We start from the raw sequence: 20,992 nt of genomic DNA, 5'->3' as shown, positions 1-20,992 counted from the left end.
TTTAGAAAATAAAGTTTGTTGGGATCTTGAACATTTTGGAGAAAACTAACAAAAAATATGAACACACATTCAGATCATGTTGATGTGAGGAGTAATGTCATTTAGTTCCCGTGACATACACAGACAGCGCTCAGGTACCAGGTGGCCCTGGGAGGGGCTGGTGGGGAAGGTACAGGGGCCTCCAGGCAGGAGCAGGGGCTGCTCCATATGGGCCATCCTGGGGAGCAGAGGAGACAAGGTACTGAGGTTGATATGTGTTGCTCCGACTGTAATTAGGCGTGTTGCTATCTGATTTTGTTAATATCGAGTAGTGATGCAGCCTGCGGCCTGTGCATTTAGATTACATGGAGTAGGATCAGAAGCAAGCTATTCAGTATGCAGGTATTTGGCCACAGCAATTAGTAAATACGTGTTCTGCACTGGAGACAGGATCATATTTTGGTGTTAGTGAAAGGGCAAGAGGAGCAGAAGAAGGAGAATAATCTGTTGATAGGTCTGAAAAAAAGTTGGCTTGCGTGGGAATGAAAACAAAAGGTGTGGGTGAGCCTGTCCTAGTCATGGTCGTGGTGCACCGCCAGAGGGAGGCTAAGGGTGCCTGGGGCAGGCCTTACACAGCTCTGTCCGCCCCTGGGTGCTTCCTCACAACTTTCCCTCCGTTCACCTGGTCAACCGCCAGCGTCTCCACCTCGGGCTGTGCCTGCGGTGCGGTGACGTGGTGGATGCGGTGGGCTACTCCGACGTGGGCCTTGTGCTGCTTCTCGCGCCCCGGGCTGTGCTGCTCGCTGGAGCCACGGTCAGAAGCGATGGGGGGAATGACGAGGGGCCTCTCTTTGATGAGGTGGACCTCGGCCGACTCCCTGGCCAGCAAAAATGGGGTAGGGTCAGGCATAGCATCCACTGGTTCCCGCAATAGTAGTTTCCGGCTCTCAGCCCCGAATCTGTAGACCTCCTCAAATTCTGGGTGCAGAGGAGCCGAGAGGCTCTTTTTCATTCGGCGGCGAGGCGTCTCGGGTAGCTTGTCTTTGGGGGGTGCTGGCTTGTAGCTGGCCAGCACGGGACTCCCAGATGGGCTGGCATCTGAGGTCCCGCTGGAGCTCAGGAGTTTCTTCTTGGCGGCGTGCAGCTGGGAGGTCAGGTAGGCGATGGTGCCTGCGCGCTGCTCTAGCTCGCTTGACAGCATGTTCAGCTTATGGCTTTTCATTTTCAGTTCTTCCAAGTACTTCTTCTCCCTCTCTTTGATGGTGTTCTCCAGCACTGTGATCATTGCATTTTTCTGCTCCAGTTCTTTTAACAATTCATTATTTTCATTTTCCTTGAATTTCAGCTGAGCTTCCAGTTCTTCGCATCTTTTCTTCAGTTCACTGCTTCTAGAAGTTCCATCTCCTAGAAAAATAAGCCGAGGAATCAGACTAAGAACCCATCAGCACTTTGGAGGCAGGAAGACCTGGCCAGCAAGGTGGGGCCCTGCCTCAGCTGGCCTCACCTCCTCTCCACAGAGGAGGGAAGGGCTACCCTGTATGAGGTGTGAGCTTGAGGAAAAGGGGTGCTCAAAGGCTACAAGGAAGACAGGGTTGAGAGTGGCTGGGCCCTATCCCCCATGCAATGGTGGGGAGACATGGCCCCTCACCTGATCACCCCCATTTCTTCTCCTGCCCACTGGAAGGGTGGGAAAGCAGATGGTCTTTGAGACCTCTTCCAGCTCTCAGTTTTCTGACTTATTGCATAAAAGAATGTCTTAAGGTTTTTTAAATGCTGAAGTTAAGACAAAATTTTGGAGTATTAGACCTCATCAAAAACTTAGGATTAAATTGTTAGCAAATCCATCTGTCTGCTCAGAAACTGTTTATCAAATGCCCACTACACGCAGGCACTATTCTGAAAGGCAAGTGTAAAAGATGTCTCCTGTCTAAAGCACAACCCTGACACTGCAGAGGAGGTGAGGTCAGGTCTCCTTCTTGCCTCTGACACAGTATCTTCTCCCATTCTCCTCTCTGCTGTCCCAAGAATGAAGCTCCCCTGTGCCATGCTCCTCATTCTCCTGGCATCTCCTTGCCCATAAGAGCAGATGGGACCACTGTCAGCCACTGTGCACTGCCACCTGTCTTCACCCAACTCCTTCAGCAAATGTCAGCACTGCCCTAGCTTCCCTGCTCCACTAGTGCCCTTATGGCCATATCCCAGACTACTTCTCAGCCTCCTCTTGCTGATAGCTACTGCCTAGGCCCCAGAGTCCTATACTACCATCAAGCTCTCCTCACCTTGCCTCCCAGAAAGTGGGGTGGGCTGCCCTCCTCTCCACATTCTGCCTTGCTGATCTGGTACCCTCACCTAGACTGTCAACTCCTGAGTGCCAGTTCTACAGTGATGATCCATCAGACATTCAAGTCTGAGTACCTGCTGCTTCCCACGTCCTTGCTTTTCCTTCTGGATTGGCCTGGCCCTCCTCCTCCCCTACTATGCATGTGCTCACCGTCTCCAAATCTTCCCTGCCAGCTGAGCCGTCTACACAGCTCCTCTCTGGTCTTCCTAACTCCAGAGTTGCCCCTTTCAATCCATCCTGTATTTTGGAAGACTGGGTACCCCTCTAAACATTTTTCTTCTGTGTTAAAGAATGGCTCCTTGTTGCCTAATAAAATCCAAACTGCCAGACTCTTCCCAGTGCCCTTCTCGATCACTGTTGTGGTTCTTCTTCTGCTCCCACATAAACTCTACACCTGCACCGTTCCCTGTCAGGCCACCTGCTTCTGGTCTTTCCTTACTGCAGCCTCCATCCTTCACCTAACTCCAGGCCTGTGTCCAGTCTCCTTGTATTATACCCTATGCCCCAGGGCCTGAACACAGGGCCACACTGTGCTGGATGTCTTCCCTGATGGTCTGCAGCCTTCCTAAGGCCTCTGTACTCACTTCTGGCGGCATTTCCCCTTCCATCTGAGCCAGGGCTTCTAAGTGTTCTGTCTGCCAGTCTGAGCTTTTCAAGGCCCTGTGGGCAGGTGGACTTGTTTTGTGCCCATATAAACTTGCACATATAAACTCATGGCAGGTGTAATTGTTTTAGTTTTTTTGTTTGTTCGTTTGTTTTGCATGGGCAAGCACCAGGAATCGAACCCGGGTCTCCAGCATGGCAGACAAGAATTCTGCCACTGAGCTATGGTAGCACTGCCCTGAAATTGTTTTAAAACTGTGTACGCATGTAGCGTCAGTAAATGACCTCCCTAGAAAGGATGGAGGCAAAGCTACTTACAAGGAAGGTTTCAGGTTGTTTTTTTTCTTAGGGGGCGGGGGGTGGTGCGAAAAGAAAAACAGTGGATTCTGAAAGGCAGCTTCAAGGAGAGTGACAGACACGGAGATGTACATGTCTCTAAAGCCACCTCTGAGACTCAGGAGCCTGGCTACTGGGCTGAGTCCTGCTGCTTGGAAGACAGACTTTCCACACCTATTTCCCTTCCCACAAAGACTGCAGGGCAACTAGCATGTCGACATAGAGCCCTGGGTTTCAGCCAAAACACAGGTCTACAGCAGGCCTTCGGCTCGTGAGGGAGGTCTGTGACCAAAGCCTTCACCCACACCCCAGCCAGACATGGACATCCTGGGGGTTTTCTTCTGCCAGGCAGTACCACAAAGGGCCGGCACCTGGAACACTGGAGAGCAGGACCCCCTGAGCTGTGCACACCCCATGAAGGGGAGCTGCATGGGGCCAGCCATGAAGGCAGGAAAGCCCTGGTGGTGAGGACGGAAACGAGCATTTGTGGGGCACCATTCAGACAAGGATGCAGGCTCAGGGAAGTTAAATAATGTGCTAAAGATCACAGGGCTTTTGTGGTGGGGCAGAGATCTGAATCCAGGTCTTTCTAATGCTCAAGTCAGAGCTCTTTCTGGTCGTTAATCATAGCAGGAGAGGCCACACCTGGGCAGCTATCATCATTCCTTGAAAATAATTTAGTTGTGCTGCTTTTTCCTCTCAGAATGTGGCCCTGGCTAGACTCATGTTTATTGGCCTCTGATTTAGTGGTTTCCATGAGGGAAGGAGCCAGTATGACTGACCCTCCTTTCATTGACTCTAAAAAGCTGCTCTTTGGAGATTATCATTCTCATGAATTGACACTTCTTTTTTTGCCAATTTCCCAGCCTCCTATAGGAAGCTCCACTCCATCTCCTCCTCCAGTCTGAAAGATTTTCAGTCTTTTACCAGATAAAATCCCTATGAAAGTCGGATGTAAGTTGAGCTGGTTGGCAGCAAGTACTCCTTTCTTACCTAAAGCAGTACTTCCCAAGCTTGCCTGAGCATTAAATCATTGTGGCACTTTCTAAACATACAGATTCCCAGGACCCATCTCAGACATTCATAATCAGTAACTCTAAGGGAGGGAATCTGGGATTCTGGTTCTTTAACCAATGTCCCTAGAGATTCTTAGGATTGGGAAAGTTGTGGGTGCACTGATGTATAGATGGTTGCTGATGAGACGGCTGTACTGGGCTGGTGGTGTTGGGAACCCTGACTGGAGAGGCCCCAGGGCAAGAAGCATGTTTCCTCAGATTAGCCTAGGCTGAGAGGGGAGAAGGAGTCAGGACACCCCATTTTCCATGATATGGAGAGCTCTTTCCCAAAGGTTTAAATTCCTGGGGACAGGGAACAGGGGGTGGGGGGAATGGGGTATGGGGTGGTGGTGAGGAGGAGTTGGGTGTTCCTGTTTTCAGGTTGAAGTCCTGTTCTCCTGAATTCCTGGAGGCCCAGCTCTTGGCCCCAGGGGCTGCTGAGGAGATTCCTGGCATCCTCTGCAGAGAGACTCTTGATATTAGGCTCCTCTACTGAGACCCAGCAAAGCTTGACTGTACCTTCTCGACCACACACAGTCAAAAAGATGTCTTGGCTCCTGAAAGGAGCACTTAGGAGACTGTAATATTAGTAACACAAATGGTAAAATCTGTACTTGGTAATATACTAAAACCCAATGGAAATGGTCCATGTCTTTTATAAGGAATTGTATACTCTCATAAATAATAACTGTATTGTGAAGACTACTTAGCAAACGGTATCTTCACTCAAACACATACTCTGCATTTCCTAAATGCTTGCCCTGCTCTGGGGAGTGGGCTATTTGCAGAGGCCTCAGAGGCCCCTGGGAAGGCACAGGTTTCTATCTCATGTGCTCAGCCTGGGTTAGGCTGATATCCTCGAGGGACCCTGAGGTCTCTGAGGATTCTGGTCAGGGGGAAGTGTTTCTGGGACTTCACTCCAGATGGTCCTGAGGGGGTTATCTAGTAATTTGGTCACCCACTCAGCTGGTATTTAAAGAGCACCTGTCCTGTGCCAGGCCCTGCACTAAGCACCAGGGACATAGGTAGTGTGGCCACTCTGTGGAGACCTTCTCCCTCTCTTCTCTTATGGTTTAAATCACATCTATGTTTAATTCTGATTACAGAAGGAACACATTCATTGTAGAAAAATCAGTAAATTCAGAAAAGCATATACTAGACATATATAATTACAAATTATATGTATAAAATCAAGACAAAATATCATTCATGTACCCACTGATAACTGCTTATAACACCTAAGGCTCCATACTTCCCATCTTTTCATAGAGAGCTGGCCATATTCATAGCAAAGGTATTTTCTTCTAAGTATGTAACTAGTGAAAACAAATAGCACCAACATATACCACAAAAGGAAATAAGACCATCATCAGTTTTTTGGAGAAAGTTCTTACCTGTCTGTTCTGAACTTTTGAGTGTCAGCTCATAGGTTAAATCTAAAAAGCAGATAATATATGTGAATTTTGTGTGATTATAATGCATTTCAAAATCTTTATCAGCTATGAAAATGCAGAAAGTAATCTAATTAGCCAGCTAGTCCTGCCCAGAAAGGTAATGCTTTGGGCAGCATTAGAAGCAAGTGTGAGACTAGCAGAAAATATCAGTGGCTACTATACTTACTAGAGTTAAGAGGGGGCCTTCCTTTCTCCCCAGATCCCCTTTCCTGTTCCCCCAGAACACATCCCAACAATGTGAAGTTAGTGAGCAGCTTGCTCTATCATTAGTTCCAAATTGCATTGTAAATTCTAATCATTTATTTTGATCTTTTTAATTCCTCAGCATGCCAAGAAAATGCTTTAGAGCTTTTCTCAGTGCATTTCAATGTGCAGTGAGTATAAGGTAAGGTATTCAAATGCATTTCCAGCAATGATAAGGGTTTAAACGTGTCATACTGGGAGCAGAAAAGCATTAGAAAAGAATAAAATCTCACTTCTTGCTCTTCATCTGGCAACACTGGCATAGTTTCTAATCCAGCCACTGTCTGAAACTGTCCTTATAACAGATTCTGCTTTGTTCTACACACCATCAGCAGGCCCCGGGTCTTGGGAAGTCCTGTCAATGCAGGGCCTGCATGGGCTGTCAGGGACCCACAGTACCTGTGCAGTGTTGCTGCAGTCGCCTGATCTCGGCATGCAGCCCCTTGAGTGTGCTGGCATGTTCCCGCTGAAGGAACAACAGGTTCTTCTGTGCACTGTGCAACTGGTTCTCCAGGTTTGTGGCTGCCATGCTGACTTCCAGATGACCTGTGGGAAATACACACCCTGGTCACCATCCCTGACAATGAGGGTCACAGGTCAGTAGGCTGGGCATGGAAGGTGCCCGCCTCGTGCCCTACTTGGCTTGTGGGCTCCAGCTCTGGGTGCAGAGACATGCATCTTCCAGGCTAATGCAGGAAGGAATTGGATGGGGGCTGGAAGGCAGAGGCCTGCATGAGGGCTGCATTCACAGCTGCTACAGTGAGACCCAAAGCACAGGCGACTCAAGACTCCCTTTACTGGGCACTTGCCTTCCACCCTTCTCGGGGCTGGACTTTGAACTCCCAGCACCTAGCACCATGCCTGGCACACTAGTGATTATAAGCACTAGAAAGTAACTTTGCCTTACTGAGGAGGAAATGGGTTCAGAGAGATTAATTAATGGATCTGTAGGCCACACAGTATGGAATCAAATCCAGGACTCCCTTATTTCAAATCCTAGGCTTGTCATATACCACCAAACTTCAATATACTGTGACCAAATTACTCTCAAAAGAATACCCTGACACGGTTAGCATTGATTGCTTCCTCACAGAAAATCCTAGTGCCTGGAAATGGGGACGAACATCCCCTCTAAATGGTATCTAGAGCTGGCCAGAGCAAGAAACAGAAGGAAAAAATGTGTAGAATTCCAGGGGGACACTCCATGACTTCCACAGAGCTAAGAGGAGCCTCAGATGCTTCTTGTGAACTTCCCAAATGTGTATCTCTCAGGGCAATGTGGTGGTTGCAGGTTCTGGAGTTTGTCCCCCAAATCCCCCCCCATCCCTACCCCCATTCCTGCACTGCAATTAGGGCCTCAGGCTCTGCCTTTACTGGGACTTAGGAAAAATGTGAAGTCAACCAGTCTTTCGGGAAAAGCTACCAGAGAAATTCAAGATGCCTTGCACAGCACTGAAAAATGCAAAAGACAAAATAGGGATTATTTGCTTATAAATACAGAGCTTCAGAATTTATTTCTCATAATTTTCTGTGCCAAAGCACCCTCCCTAAAGGAAATACCACCTCTCAAAAGGTTTCCAATATGCAGTACATTGCTAGGATGGCACAGTGAGAAGATTCTGGAGATCACAGCACACCCATGCTATCTCCCCTTCAGTCGGCACCAGTCATTTGTTATTATTTATTTTTTTCTTTTAAACTTTTTTTATTGTGTAGTATAACATATATACATAGCAAAGAAATAAAAAAGCAATAGTTTTCAAAGCACTCTTCAAAAAGTGGTTACAGGACAGATTCCAGAGTTTGTCATGGGCTGCCATATGATCCTCTCATATTTTCCCTTCTAGCTGCTCCAGAATATAGGAGGCTAGAGAGCTTAAATAAGTTTTTATCATCACAATTGACTTTTTTTTCCCTTCTTTTTTGTGAACAATAACATATATAAAAAAAGCTATAAATTTCTAAGCACAGCACCACAATTAGTTGTAGAACATATTTCAGACTTTGACATGAATTACAATTTCACAATTTTAGGTTTTTACTTCTAGCCTCTCTAAAATATTGGAGACTAAAAGAGATATCAATTTAATGATTCAGCATTCATATTCATTTGTTAATCCTGTCTTCTCTGTATAACTCCACCATCACCTTTGATTTTTTTTTTTTTTTTTTACATGAGCAGGCACTGAGAATCGAACCTGGGTCCTCTGGCATGGCAGGCAAGAATGCTTGCCTTAAATAGTTGTGTTATTGGATTTTTAGTTTGTTTCACCTTTTCCAGTAAACTGCACTGTAATGACCATTCTTATAGCTACCTCTTTTCATACAAAGGTAATTATTTCCTTTTGGCAGATTCCTAGAAATGAAAATGCTAAGTCAGAGCAATGCTAAATTCTAAGACTTCTGATACCATTTGCCACCGTGGCCCGCCCTCCACCATCACCTTTGATCTTTTCATACCTCTCATTGGGGTTGTTTGGGCTATGGCAATTTTAAATTTTTGATATTGGAAGGGTCTGTCATAATATGGATTTGTTATTATTTTTAACACCAGCAACACATTTATGCACTAGCTCGGGAGCTAAGAATAGTTCGTAATTGGAACTGAAGACATTTTCATTAAATTGAAAAGCTTTGTGTGATTTTCTCAGCTGAACAGGCCATAGGCTTCACTCCCAAAGAAATTTAAAAAATGCACAGAGGAAAATAAAGGGTGCCAGAAGAAGCGAGAATGGGAGTAGACTATGACAATGACACTCCTGACGGGTACAGGATAGAGAAAACAAAAAGGACATTTCAGGGGGAATAAACTGCAAGTGACAACAAGGATAACAGGAAACAGAACTGCAGCTCTTGGTAGGAGTGTTAACTGGTACACCTCATTACAGGAAGCAATTTGGCAAATGGTATCAGAAACCTTAGAATTTAGCATTGCTCTGACTTAACATTTTCATTTCTAGGAATCTACCAAAGGGAAATAATTACCTTTGTATGAAAAGAGGTAGCTATAAGAATGGTCATTACAGTGCAGTTTACTGGAAAAGGTGAAACAAACTAAAAATCCAATAACACAACTATTTAAATAAATTATGGTTATTTAAAAAAAAAAAAAAAAAAAAGGGTGGTGCAACAGTGGCTCAGTGGCAGAGTTTTTGTCTGCCAAGCCAGAAACCCAGGTTCGATTCTGGGAGCCTGCCTGTACAAAAAAAAAAAAAAAAAAAAAAAAAAATTTACAGTTATCGTTTCTAAGAAACAATGGTTAGATTCCCCTCCACCACTGCACCCCAAGGGTGAGATGAGGCTTTTTGATGATGGGCTGCTGATTCCCATGGAAATAACAACACAGAGAATTGTTGGAAGAAACAGATTAGGTTGAACCATCACTTGATTCTCAAGCCAGAAAATCAGTATTTGTGCTTCTAAAATTAACAAGTCACTACTGGGTTAATGACACCCTCTGTGGCGACAGAAGCAGCAGCAGGTTGCCCCGGCAATCAGAGTCTAGGAGTTGTAACCCAGGCCTCCAATCCACCTAAAATCTGGGTGGCAGAAGATGGTAGCATTGACTTTCCATCAAAGTGGGCTTTACTCAGCAGAGCTGTGAGCTGCCTTCTTGCAGGAGCAATAAAAGATTTTTTTGTCCCTGAAATTTTTTATGCTATAGTCACAATCCTTCCTTGTACAGGGCCCCTGGGCCAGATACTAATTTCTAAATGGATGGCTCAGGAGCAGCAGCCCAAGGCTCATGATTCAGTCAACACCCACATGGCCATGACATCTGCAGAAACTAGGTGCTTTGTCAGGAACATAGGTTTCAGATAGTCGAGGACACGACACTTCCTGAGTGCCTGGCCCCTGCTTGCCAAAGGAACGCCCCAAAGGCCGTCACAGAAACCCATATCCCAGGACAGTGCTGCTACTGGCCTGGGGACCCAGTTGGACACAAGCAATGAGATCACAGATAGGGCTGGGGGACTGACAGGCTAGTTCATATTCATGATTCGGAAAGGATTAGAAGGAAAAAAGTCAGGTCTTTTCTTGGTGGTTCTACCTCTTGTACCAACCTGTAACACATGCTGGATTTGTGATCATATGAGAAATGGCTTGACTTCAGCCCAGTTTCTTAGGTCAAATTTCAGAAATTCAACAAATGTTTGCAGAGGTCTCTTGTCAAACAGCTTATAAATATAACTACATTATAGGAACTTTTTTTGTTGTTAGATTGAAAAGAGCACAATTAGGGAACTTCTGCAGGTGCCCTTAAAATGATCGTGCTTTCTGAAAATGTGGAGCTGTGTTCCAGTAGCCATGTTTCTTGAAGAGGATTGTATAATGATATGGCTTTCACAATGTGACTGTGTGATTGTGAAAACTTTTGTGTCTGATGCTTCTTTTATCTACCTTGTGGACAGATGAGTAAAACATATGGATTAAAAATAAATAAATAATAGGGGGAACAAATCTTAAAATAAATTTAGTAGATTGAAATGCTAGTGATCAATGAAAGGGAGGGGTAAAAGGTATGGTATTAAGAATTTTTTTGTTTTCTTTTTATTTCTTTTTCTGAATTGATGCAAATGTTCTAAAAAATGATCATGGTGATGAATATACAACTATGTGATAAAAAAGAATGTTCATATTGTATGTTAATTGTTTTATTAATAAAAAATTTTTTTTTAATGATTGTGCTTTGAGGAGGTGCAAGGGTAGTTCAGTGGTAGAATTCTCACCTGCCAAGCGGGAGATCCAGGTTCAATTCCCGGCCCATGCACTTACCCCACCCCAAGAAAAAAAACAACAACCCTCAACAAAAGATGCTACAATAATGAAATTGTCACGTGGAAAAAGAATGAAATGTGACTCCCACCATACAGCATACAAAAAAAATGATGGTGCTTTGTAACCCCGACCAAGCAACATGGTGGTATTCATTTTTCATCACAGGCATCCTGCCTCTGGATTTCATCTGCAATCCACACAGTTCCCAAGACCCAAATACGGTCTTGTCAGCTTGCGTCTGGGGCAGCTGCTGGTGACCCTAACAAAGGGGGCAACTTGGGCAAGGGTGAGTGCAGAAGGGAAGGGTGAAGAGCCCGTGCCAGCGGGGGAAGAGGGGAAAAGGGGCTGCCTTCTGCTCTGGCTCCTCCTCTCACAGCACAACACCTGAAAGATGAACAGCCACACCCCCAAACGAAGGCAAAACCCAGAACTGCATCTTGATCTTTTATAGAGATGCCTACATTTTACTTTTCCTTAGCAACTCTGAAGAGTTCACCCTAGGTCAACTTCATTGTCTCACCTGAAATATTAATTTCCAGGACCTAAAATGGGTTTTGGATGGGAGGACTGGCGATGAGATGCCTCACCATTACTTTAAAAGGACAGACAAGTCTGAGCTGCTGTGGTTAATGGAAGAAGCGCAGTCCATATTTTAGAGCCTTGACACTGAAGAGAACAATTTTAACTTGACGCAAAAGTTTGTATGTCTGGAATGATGAACGAACAGACCTAGGAATCTAGGGGGACCCTCTCAGTCAGTGCTGCCGTCTTCCTCCTGTCTTGACTGGCACCTCGCCACCTCGCACTTCCAGTCCACTGCCAGCTCCTGCTGATCCTACTTCAAAAATGTTTCCCAAACCCATTCAGTTTTCTCCATCTCCGCTGCCCAAGCCATCCTCATCCCTCGTCCAGGTCATTGCCAATCTCACTCTGTCCTCTCTTGCCTTTATTCTGCTCTCCACAGAGTAGCCAGAGTGAAGTTTTTGTTTTTGTTTTTTGTTGTTTTAAAAATCTGAGACTGCTTAAAAATCTTCAGTGTGCTCTCCCAGTCCTGTGCCTACGCCTGGCCCTGCCCACCCTCTGTGCCCCTTCTCCTGCCTTCGGAGCTTGGCTGGGCCTCGCTCATCCCAGCTGGCAACTTCTCCTGGGCTGCCCCTCTGTCCAGCGCACTCCTCACAGGCCTCTCTTCTCCCACCTTTCCCGTGCGCCGACGTCTACAGATCCTACATTTAGGCCTCAGCTAAAGTTCCCTTCTGCTGAGAAGCCTCCACACCACCAGACCAGGTGAAGTCAGGCATGGCCACAGGCCACGCACTTCCTGGCTCTGTGCACCCTTTGAGTTTGCTGTCTTTGTGCCAGTGGGCAACCCGAGCACTCCCCACCCCAGGGTTCTGTCTCACGCACACGTAACCACAGGCTTGTCCCGCTCCACCCGGAGCCCTCAGTGCAGCGCTGGCACAGGGAGGCCTTGGGGGTTCGTCTGTAGCCGCAGGTGTGGCACCAGAGGCGCCTGAGGCCTTCCTGGCCTTTTTCCATGCACTTCCCATTAGATGCTTAATTTACATGCATGCCTTGCTCAAAGAAAATGTGTAATAATAAAATATACTAAAATTTCCAGGCAATTCCATACAGCACTGATAGTGTAAAATATATTTGCAATATTTGCCTCTACAATTTACTACAGGTGACAGGGAGGAAAGGACAAGAGACCTTGGGGGAAAAATGTAACCTCAGTTCCCACTCTACCCTAATCATAATGTGATATTAAGTTTTATTTGTAACAAATTTTAATGTGTTTTAAATAAGTATGTATATTCTAACAGCCTCGGTGAATCAGCTACTTTGCGTTGTTATAAATCAGTATTTCGTTAATCCACTGTGTTAACTACAGATATAAAACATGTCCTTGAAACCGCGCGTTATCACAGGCAGACGGCCTCAGGGAGGAGAAATGCTGGGAGAACAAGAATGGTGTGGCCACAGAATGGGCAGAGTCCACAGGTGAGCTATAATGACACAAGTCTGAAGCTCTGACAGGAAGAAGACAAGGCTTTTTCAACCCTGGAATTTTTCACCTGGCTGGTGGTCTCCCCATCTTCATCCTCTTTCTTGACATAAAAGGCTCTTAAGAGTAGATGCCATTGGGGCAGTGCATGCTTTAGCTTTTAGGATATACATGAACAAGGCATGCCACTGACATCCTAGCAAACCACATTTTCAATGACAACTAAATTACTAAAGTATTTTCTCATCAACTCAAAAAGATAACATTACCACTGCCTTCCTGAGAACTCAAAAGAGTTGCTGTAACTTAAAGGAAAGTGATGTTTTCCCCTTTTATCCTTAGCTATTTATGATATATATTTGCTGTAATGATTTATCCCTTCCAATAAGTTGACATGAATCAGAGTCAAGGAAACATACCATTTAGGCCATGGAGACAGAGCTGAGAGAGGTAGATAATTTGAAGAAAGAAACAGAATTGTTTCAGAGAGGCTTACTTTGGTATCTCTAAGATGCTTTGGGAGTCACAGACATGAAATAGCAGTTCTGACCCAACCCTAAAAGGGTCAGTGTGATGGATGATGGTAAAAAATGCATGGCGTCCACTATGGATGAATAATTCATTCTGTCTGAGTGAAGTCACTCATTCCATCTCACTTGTGTGTCAAAGAGGAATGGAGGGCGACATTCACAGTACACATCTTGCAAAACATTGCACTTTCCCTGTCAAAAGGGCATACACTGCAAATTGTGGGCTCTTTGCATTATAGCTTTTTTTGTCTTGAGGGAATCCAATTTTGTTTCTAGGCATTGCTGGGAACTATTGGCAATTTTACAGTTACTTGCTGAACCAAAGACAGCACTGCCTGGACACTGGTCCTCTTGTCCCTGCTGAGATGCTGCTCTGTAGCTGGAGATAATGGGGTTCCCAGTGACTGTCATTTCCAGGGTCCAGCCGGCAGCTGAGGGCAGGCCCCACATGGTGAACGTACACAACTCTGCCAGTTTTTCTCCCCAAAGAACTCCAGCGGAAGTGATGGCAATAAGTACTACAAAGGTAAAAGACCTGTTAGCAGGCCTGGTGGCTATGTTACCTTAATTATGAGTTGGAACTGAAGCCATATCTACATTTTTCTGAGGTAAATTTAGTAAGTATTAAATTTCTGTTACTTTGTTGTTAACCCTACATGTTCAGAAAATTAACGCTTGAAAAAGGTTTGCATTCCAGATTCTGTAGAAATAGGCCAATTCCAAGACAGCTTCCCAGAACCGGAAGGAATACTAACAATATTTACTGGGGAACACATGTTTTTCATGAAGGTTCTGAGAGGTTTAAAGTCCAGGACCCCACTAAGACCACTGTGTAACAACATGAGGACAAAACAGCCTGTCAATGAGCTTGAGCATAACCCTTATCCAAATTCAAAAGTAACGTTTTTCCTCTCTTTAAGCACATTAAGTATAAATGATGACACAGTAATTTTATTTATGGACCATCTTTACTTGTAGGAGCACAAGTGCTTTCCAATCTCTTTCAAATTCATCCTGTCTGAGTGAAGTCACTCATTCCATCTCACTTGTGTGTCAAAGAGGAATGGGGGGGGCGACATTCACAGTACACATCTTGCAAAACATTCCAATCTCATTTGTCCCCCAGTGGGGGACTGAATTGTATGCTCCAGTTTGGACATGTCCTTGGTCTTGGTGCATTCTGGTGGGTATGAACCCACTGTAAACAAAATCTCTTCAAGATGTTTTCACATAAGGTGTGGCCCCACTGAATCAGGCTGAGATTTTTTTTGTTTTTGAAATTTTAAAATATTAATTACCATCTATTTTCAGCACACTGCAGTAATGACATTCCTTTGTTCTTCCTCATGCAAAAACATTTTTAAAATTTGTACATTTAGTCACTATCATTATACACTCTAGGCTCAGGCTGGGCTTTGATCCATATTACTAAAGTCCTTTGTAAGCAAAATGAAAGTCAGGTGAAGAGAGGCGCCATGAGGAGCAGCCAGAAGTTGGAAGTAAACAGAACCCAAAAGAGAAAGGAGGAGATACTACCATGTGTGTTGCCATGTGATGGAAAAGCCAGAGAACCCCAAAGATTGCCAGCCAGCTAAAGGATACCAACCCCAGAAGGAAGCAAGCCTTCCAGCCTCTGAAATCATGAGCCAATCAATTTCTGTTGTTAAGCCAATCTATTGTATGGCATTTGTTTCAACAGCCAGGAAACTAAAAGCCCCTCTGAGGAAAATATCCTAGCAAACAAAGAAAATATAAATCATAAATCAAGATATGCTGTATCTGAGCCTTGCATCTTCTCTCAGCCCTGAGGCTCAGTGGGTGAGAATTTCAAGGGCTGGGGTGGATTTAATTTCATGCAGAAATCCAGATGTTTTCCAAAATGTACATGCCAAATCTCTAAATCTTTGAAAGTTAAAAGGTAAACTCAGGATAATACAAACACTGTACTCTTATCCACAAGGGCCCTTAGGCCTAGGAGCAGTGCTGTTCAGACAGGGGCAAGGTCCACCGCACCTCTACATTTGACATCAGGAAGTTGGACAACCCAAAAGGCTCCCCTGATGGCAAGTAAAGCAAAAGGCTCACAAACACATGTTCCTTTTAACACCTGCAAAGTTTTCCAGGAAGTTAAAAAAGTGGGGTGAGGGTGCAGAATTCTGGCAAGGCTAGAATATGAAGAATTAGGTATCCCATCTAAGGCAGGTGTGTCCTCATCCCCTGGATCCTGGCATGTGCCTCATCCAAAGCTCTTCTCCAAGCCCAGAGCTAATAGGAACTCCCTGGGGGCTAAGTCAGGGCTAAGGCCTATCCTAGGCAAAAAGCAGCACCTCAGTCCAGCCATCAGCTGCTAGAATCAGCTTGGATGTTAAAGTGGGATGCAACCAAAGCCAGACTCATCTTCTCCCTTTATAAAAATACAATATTTTCCCTTCAATGTCTCTCCCATGCTCACACATCTGTCTTAACACACATTTTTATCTTCATGCACAACTCTGTTGTCACATCCTGAAGTGGCACATCCCCAGTGTTTCTGCCTTGCCTTCCTGCCTCTCCCCAGCTTCACCCCACATGGGCCTCCCCCTTGTCTCTGTTCCATCAGCACTGGCGTCTTCTTGCCCCTTACACCTGCCATGTCCCTCCCAACACAGGTCAATGCACACCTTGTTCTCTCTGCCTGGAATGCACTTGGCAAACCATCCCTCACCAAATTAATTTACGTTATCCCTTCTCATCTGAACTCATACATTACGTATGTGCTTCAGATAATTCTCTACTGCATAATAATGGTACCTAGAATTGTAGTGCATGAATCAAAAAACACTGCAGTAGCATGGACTTCAACATGATCTCATCCTATAATTTCTTGACATGCCAGAAGCAATATTTTCAAGTATCCCTACACCACATTTCTTAGACTAAAAGAAATGGAATATCTTTGGCAGGAAAGGGTTTCAACATTTAAAAATGGAAACTTCTTTGTTCACAGGCAATCAAAAGCAGACCTATCTTTCAGCTCAACATAAAGCCTATGGAAATGTGGCTGTGAATTAGTTATAACAAAGCTATTTTAGATTCTTGTCATGAATAAGTTATAACCCATTCACATTTGCTTCCCTCATACCATGAACTATCCAACAACTGGGGTCCTGTGGCTTTGCTGTGTGCTTTCCGGAAGGCTGAGGGCCCTACAGGGGCTCTCTGGCTCCTAGACCTCACCAACTGAGCATGTTGTGCCCAAGGACCTCTGTGGGCTTCTTCACGGGAACTTTCTGTACTGCTCTGCTGTCCTTCCAATAGCTTAAGCACTGCCATCAAGAAAATGAATGTTGGCCAGTAAATAAAGGCAGCAACTGTAGTGGTTAAATGTAACAGGAGGGTAAAATGATTTCTAGCAGGGAGGTGGTTTTCTAAATAGATTCACAGACTCAGAAAATGCTGAAGGTATAAAAACCTTCAAAATCAGCTATTCCAACAACCCCTTCGTTTCAACATTAAGAAAGTGAGTCCCAAAGATGATTTGCTTAAAATCACACAAGTAATGGGATAAGAGAGAGCAGACCAACTCATAAGGTGTCAAACTGTGTCTCCAGTTAAAGTCACACCCTGTCTTCCCACCCAAATCATCATGATATAGAACTCATAGGGTTGTTTTAAGTATTAAATTCAATCGCTTACGGTGTCTGGTAGATAGCAGATGCTCAATAAATTTTAACCACAGTACTTAGTCAAGAGTTATATAAAAATACCTCCAACTTGTTTACTTAGGCCTACTAGGGAGCTTCCTAAGCAGCATTAAGTATTGAAATGAATTAGCAAAGAAATTCCAGTAGCTTCCAGAGAAGGAAACATACCCACAAAGAGAAGCCTCTTCTCCTGGCCTTTGTCCACACTGAAAAGAAGCGACTTGGAAGCAAATAAAGTCAGGCAGAACAAAGAAGGCACTCCAATGGACAGTAAAACCTACTTCTACTTTGAAACAATCTATATTACTACACAAGAACCTTTAAAAAAATATTCGAGGGTTTGTTTCCCAGACCCTGCACATGCCAAAAAAAAAAAAAAAAATGTTCAAGGCTAATTATAATTAGATCAACAACTCGCAATCCAAAATACCTGCTTTCAGAAAGGACCCTTACCATTTCTGAAAATAAATACTGACATTACTCCAAGTTCAAAATAATCTTAAATGAACTTTTAAGTTGTAGAACGCTACTAGTTCGAGTTGTAAATGTATTTAAGATATTTACTAGTAAGATGTTTGAAAACCCTGAAGAGCTGGGGGCAAAGATTTCAAGGAATGGTAAACACTCAACAATTACTCCAGAAATATTTTAGTAAAAGTAATAAATGTCATTACAAAGTGGAAGCAAAAAATTGTTGAAAACAAAATTGCAATTACTTTTTAAAGTGACATAAACCTTGTTTATTCATTATTCTTACAGAATTCATTTAAAAGTAAAAACAGGTGTGGCTAAGAGGAATCCAATTTCAAGCTGCAGTCTCTTAGCGCTTCCCTTTCTCTTCTAGAACATGAGGGTTATAATAGTACCTGCCTTATATAGTGATGGAGATGATAAAATGAGACACTGGACATGAAACAAGTAGCAGTATATCTGCCGTACGCTGATAAAGCAGTAAGTGAACTAAATTTGGACTCATTCGAAAGACAAAACTGGCTGGAGATGTTTTGTGGGGCCCTTTTCTATGGCAAGGCAGCAGACATCTTTTTCTTAGGTACATCTCTAAAAGCTAAAAAAGAAAAATCTCCAGTAGAAACCAGAAAAAGAACAGCATCTTATTTTTTGTAAGATCACCACAAAAAGTAATCTGAATGTATGACAATAATGAGTTAGCATGTTAGCATGGCACATCTAAAAATAATGGAGACTGTATTGACATGGAAATATGCCTATGATATGTTAAGTAAAGTATGTTAAGAGCTATATGAATAATATCATCACACTTTTGTATTTAGAAATAGAGAAATCTAGAAGGACAGACCCCAAAATGTGAAAAGCATTTATCACTGAATGGTGGATTGTGGGTGGCTTTAACTTTAGAAAAATTCTGTTTTAGTTCTACCTAAAACTTTCAAGCATATATTACTTTATAGTTAGAAAAAATTATAAAGATATTTTCCTTAAAAAAGATATTAGCTAAATATCCACTAGCCTACTAGGTTATCAAATAATTTTAATAATATTGCTCTAGGGTAGTCTTGGATTGCTAGAATGGTGATTAGTTTGCCAGCACCAAAAAAAAAAAAAAAAAAAAAAAAAAAAGAACGGGAAGGCAATTTTTACAAAAGCAGCAACTCACTGTCTCCAAGAAATGCAGAAAATGATCATGGTGAGTAACTGAGTACCACTCCCCCCGCCCTATGCAATATAGTATTCCTGTAATTCTCTGACATCATCTATCATAAAATACAAGGCCCATCAACAATTCTTTAGACACTGACAGCCATTTCCTTCTGAAAGAATGAGCAGCCTAACATTAAAGTTGTAATAGATGTGATTGGAAAGATTAGCAATTAGGCATGGAAATACGATCTGTGGCCTGCTAGGGAAGTCTGCAGTCACTGGAGGGATTGATTAGCTGGATTTCTCTGCAGTCTGATTGAGTATCTCAGACTCTAAGAGTTTCTACTTGGCTTCTATTTATAAATCACGTCAAGAATCTGTCTACTGATAGGGGCTTGGCCCCTCAATGTGGAAATGTCTCATAAAGAAAGCAGGTCTGTAATCCCCACAGCCAAATGCACGCACTCCCATGGAGTGTAACCGCGCAGTATTTTCTGCAAGTTCCCTCAACCTCAGCAAAACTGGGCTTACTAATAGCCAGCATGCCGGCCCCCTGAGGCCAGCCCCACTTAGGAGGCAGGGACACCAGCACACGCTTCCTTGGCCCTCAGAGCTAGGAGGGATTGCCTTGCAGGCACAGATATTATGCCTTACAGAGTCAGTTCAACCTTTTCTATTTCAAAGAGAAAGTCTTGCAGAGAAACTGCTTCTAGGGGAGGTGGCGGCAGGTGGCAGGTGGCACTGCAGAGACCCTTCAGGCCCTCTTGCCCTCTGTGCCTCCTACTCCAGGCCCCTCTGGGGTAGCCTCCATGGATGGCCCGCCCTCTGGGGAGGTCATAAGCTCGTTTCATAAGTGAGGGCTAAAAACACTTAAAACTCAATAGATGTGCCATTTGTGAACTAACGGGCTTGTCATTTAGCCAGATGATCCTAAGCCAACAATTAAAAGACACAAATCTCACAACTTATATAGGTACAGCAAATAGTTGTACCTAGCTATTAATAAGCAGGTCATATAGAATTAGGTTTCCATTTCTGTTTGTGATTATGGCAGATTTTAATTGTCTACCAGTTGATGACTAAAAGGTATAGTGACCACAAATGTCCTGTTGTCTTCTTTCACACCAACACAATAGGAAATAATATTTTAAAAAATTTTGTGCTTGACTGTCATAATATAAATGGTATTTGTTAGGCCAAGATGACTTGTTCACTGTTTTTAAAATATCTCTCTACATGATATGCCAAACAAATGAATCACTTTAATTTAAGTGCAGTATTTTCCATTTTGTGACCTGCCTCATTATAGTACTGGTTTTAAGGAAAAAAAAGTATTTATTAACTGAAGCTCTATGCACTTTATTTTGTCATACTTTTCTTTATTACTTATAATAAGTATGAAAGTCAGTTTTTCATTAGCTCTAATAAAAGATATTTAGCTATATTCTTACTGGGCATCTGACAGAAGATTATCTCTGATAGATAAAGGGAAGAGACTTTATCCTTGTGATTTAGGACAGAGAGCTCTGCCACATCTTTTTTTGGGGGGTGGGGGGTGCATGGCCCGGAAATCAAACCCAGGTCTCCCACATGGAAGGCAGGCATTCTAACTACTGAACTACCTGTGCACCCTCAACACATCTTTTTAAAAAGTTTTTAATTTTTTTATTGTATAGTATAACATATACAAAGCAAAGAAATAAAAAAAAAGCAATAGTTCTCACAGCACTCTTCAACCAGTAGTTATAGGACAGATCCCAGAGTCTGTTGTGGGCTACCATACAATCCTCTCATGTTTTTCCTTCTAGCTACTCCAGAGTATAGGAGACTAGAGGGCTTAAATTCTTTTTATCATCACAATCAACTTTTTCCCCCTTCTTTTCTTGTGAAAAATAACATATATACAAAAAAGCTATAAATTTCCAAGCACAGCACCACAACTAGTTGGAGAGCGTATTTCAGAGTTTGACATGGGTTACAATTTCACAATTTTAGGTTTTTTAATTCTAGCTGCTCTAAAATACTGGAGATTAAAAGAGGTATTAATTTAATGATTCAGCCTTCATATTCATTTGTTAAATCCTATCTCCTCTGTATAACCTTTGATTTCTCCATCTCTCTCTGTAGGGGTGTTTGGGCTATGGCAATTCTAAATTTTTCATATGGGAAGGGTCGATCACTAATATGAGGTAGGGAGATGGAACTATCTGATGTTCTGGAGAGGCTAGGCTAGGCTTCAGGACTCACCTAGAGGTTGTAGGTTTCTGGAAAGTTACTCAAGTGCATGGAACCCTTGTGGAATCTTATATACTGCCCTAGGTCTTCTTTAGGATTGGCTGGAATGGTCCTGCTTGTGGGTCGGCA

The 20,992-nt window shown here is 43.5% G+C and overlaps 1 protein-coding gene across 4 annotated transcripts in view; it reads right to left on the bottom strand.

The window, feature by feature from the left end:
• The window catches only part of CCDC92 (coiled-coil domain containing 92), a 38,848-nt gene continuing 17,856 nt past the window's right edge, over positions 1–20,992 (bottom strand). For all 4 annotated transcript variants that reach the window (XM_077159610.1, XM_077159608.1, XM_077159607.1 and 1 more), the window contains 3 exons: positions 6,411–6,557; positions 5,709–5,750; positions 1–1,383 (listed from right to left, as the gene is read on the bottom strand). In XM_077159610.1, the coding sequence (XP_077015725.1) occupies positions 608–1,383; positions 5,709–5,750; positions 6,411–6,540 (948 nt within the window). In that variant the 5' untranslated portion in view covers positions 6,541–6,557 and the 3' untranslated portion in view covers positions 1–607. The remainder of the gene's footprint in view (positions 1,384–5,708; positions 5,751–6,410; positions 6,558–20,992) is intronic.

The sequence above is a fragment of the Tamandua tetradactyla genome, chromosome 5, assembly GCF_023851605.1.
Source record: "Tamandua tetradactyla isolate mTamTet1 chromosome 5, mTamTet1.pri, whole genome shotgun sequence".
In the NCBI taxonomy this organism is placed as follows: domain Eukaryota; kingdom Metazoa; phylum Chordata; class Mammalia; order Pilosa; family Myrmecophagidae; genus Tamandua; species Tamandua tetradactyla.
This window is presented reverse-complemented; position numbering and strand designations above follow the sequence as displayed.